Genomic DNA, 1416 nt, shown 5'->3' with positions numbered 1-1416 from the left:
TATTTTCTGATGTAATTATGACAATGCTGCTTGTTTTCCAAATTTGTATTAACAGAAACTGAGAGTGTTGTTCTATTAAATTAATTCAGCACAATACATTTTGTCCTTTTATGTTTAAAAATCTTAATATGTTTTAAATCAAAAATAATAGTTATAGAGCAGAAATAGAAATGCTATTTAAGTTTACATCTGGATTAAGTTTTTATGAATAGAATTAAATTACTTTAAGGAAAGCCTGTGGCCCCCTGGTTGAGAACCAGCAATTTAAATGGAACGTATCATGAGATAACAAATCTTTCATTGAATTTTGGAAAGTTCAGTGTACTATGAAATAAAGTTCTCAGACTGTTTAGTGAAACTAAGCTACAAAAGCCACTCATTCTGAAAACTCAGAACCCGGAAACAGTAGCACATCACTGCCCATATTTATACATCACCGATGGCTAGGCAATAACATATTGCAATTAATAGGTAATAAGGAAGTCAGATGCTATTACTCTTAAACAAGAACCCAGAACAATTACACAAGTAAAGCACTAAAATGTATATATTTGGTGAACATCTCTATAAATGGAACTACAAGTTTAGTAGTACACTGAAAGGAAAAAAATGGTAACAATTTGGAAACAATTTCCACTCATTGTTGCTAGTAAATGTCACCAATAATTACAAAGAAATGATATGTAATTGAGTTCAAACATGACATTTTGAAGTATAAATACTGTTTTCTTGTAACAGATACTCTAGTAATCTTTTATTTACAACTTACATATACTTACCTTTAGAAGCGGTGCAACTTCATCAACAGGTCGGAATGTGTGATGCAGGTGTTTCTCTGAATCTCTGCACACCAAACACACGGGATGATTATCATCCAGACAGAAGAGTTTGAGTTTCTCTCCGTGCACATCGCAGAACACCTCAGATGAACCTCTCTTCTGTAAGAACGACTCGCACACGTTCCTCAGTGCAAGATTAGGCGGTGTCTGACATCCTGTGAATCTTTTCCTGCACACTGGACATTCCTGAAATCCTCTGGAGCTCCAGAACTCCTCCAAACAAGCTCTACAGACACTGTGACTGCATAACAGAAGCACAGGATCAGTGAAGATTTCATAGCACACAGGACACAGCAGATCCTCCTCTGAAATCTGACTCATTTTCTACCCTGTAGTTACGGCTAAAAAACTAAAAGCTTTTATCGTCACAAGATGTCTGCTATACCGGATATCCTTGTTCAATTCTGAGGTTTAGAGTGGACTCTATAGCACATATTTAATATGTAATTATGTGCTCATCACTATCAACATTACAGGTTAATGATTACTTCAGAGGACTCGGATAAAGGTAAACTGACTCTCAGCCCTCAGTGTTAAAGGAGCACTCCACTATTTTTGAAAATAGGCTCATTTTCCA

The 1416-nt window shown here is 35.7% G+C and overlaps 1 protein-coding gene across 1 annotated transcript in view; it reads right to left on the bottom strand.

The window, feature by feature from the left end:
- The window catches only part of LOC107598947 (zinc-binding protein A33-like), a 5169-nt gene extending 3964 nt beyond the window's left edge, over positions 1 to 1205 (bottom strand). The window contains exon 1 of the mRNA XM_016290390.1: positions 780 to 1205. Within this exon, the coding sequence (XP_016145876.1) occupies positions 780 to 1160 (381 nt within the window). The 5' untranslated portion in view covers positions 1161 to 1205. The remainder of the gene's footprint in view (positions 1 to 779) is intronic.
- Positions 1206 to 1416: the final 211 nt, after the last annotated feature.

This window comes from Sinocyclocheilus grahami, unplaced genomic scaffold, assembly GCF_001515645.1.
Source record: "Sinocyclocheilus grahami isolate Dianchi unplaced genomic scaffold, SAMN03320097.WGS_v1.1 scaffold258.1, whole genome shotgun sequence".
Classification (NCBI taxonomy): domain Eukaryota; kingdom Metazoa; phylum Chordata; class Actinopteri; order Cypriniformes; family Cyprinidae; genus Sinocyclocheilus; species Sinocyclocheilus grahami.
This window is presented reverse-complemented; position numbering and strand designations above follow the sequence as displayed.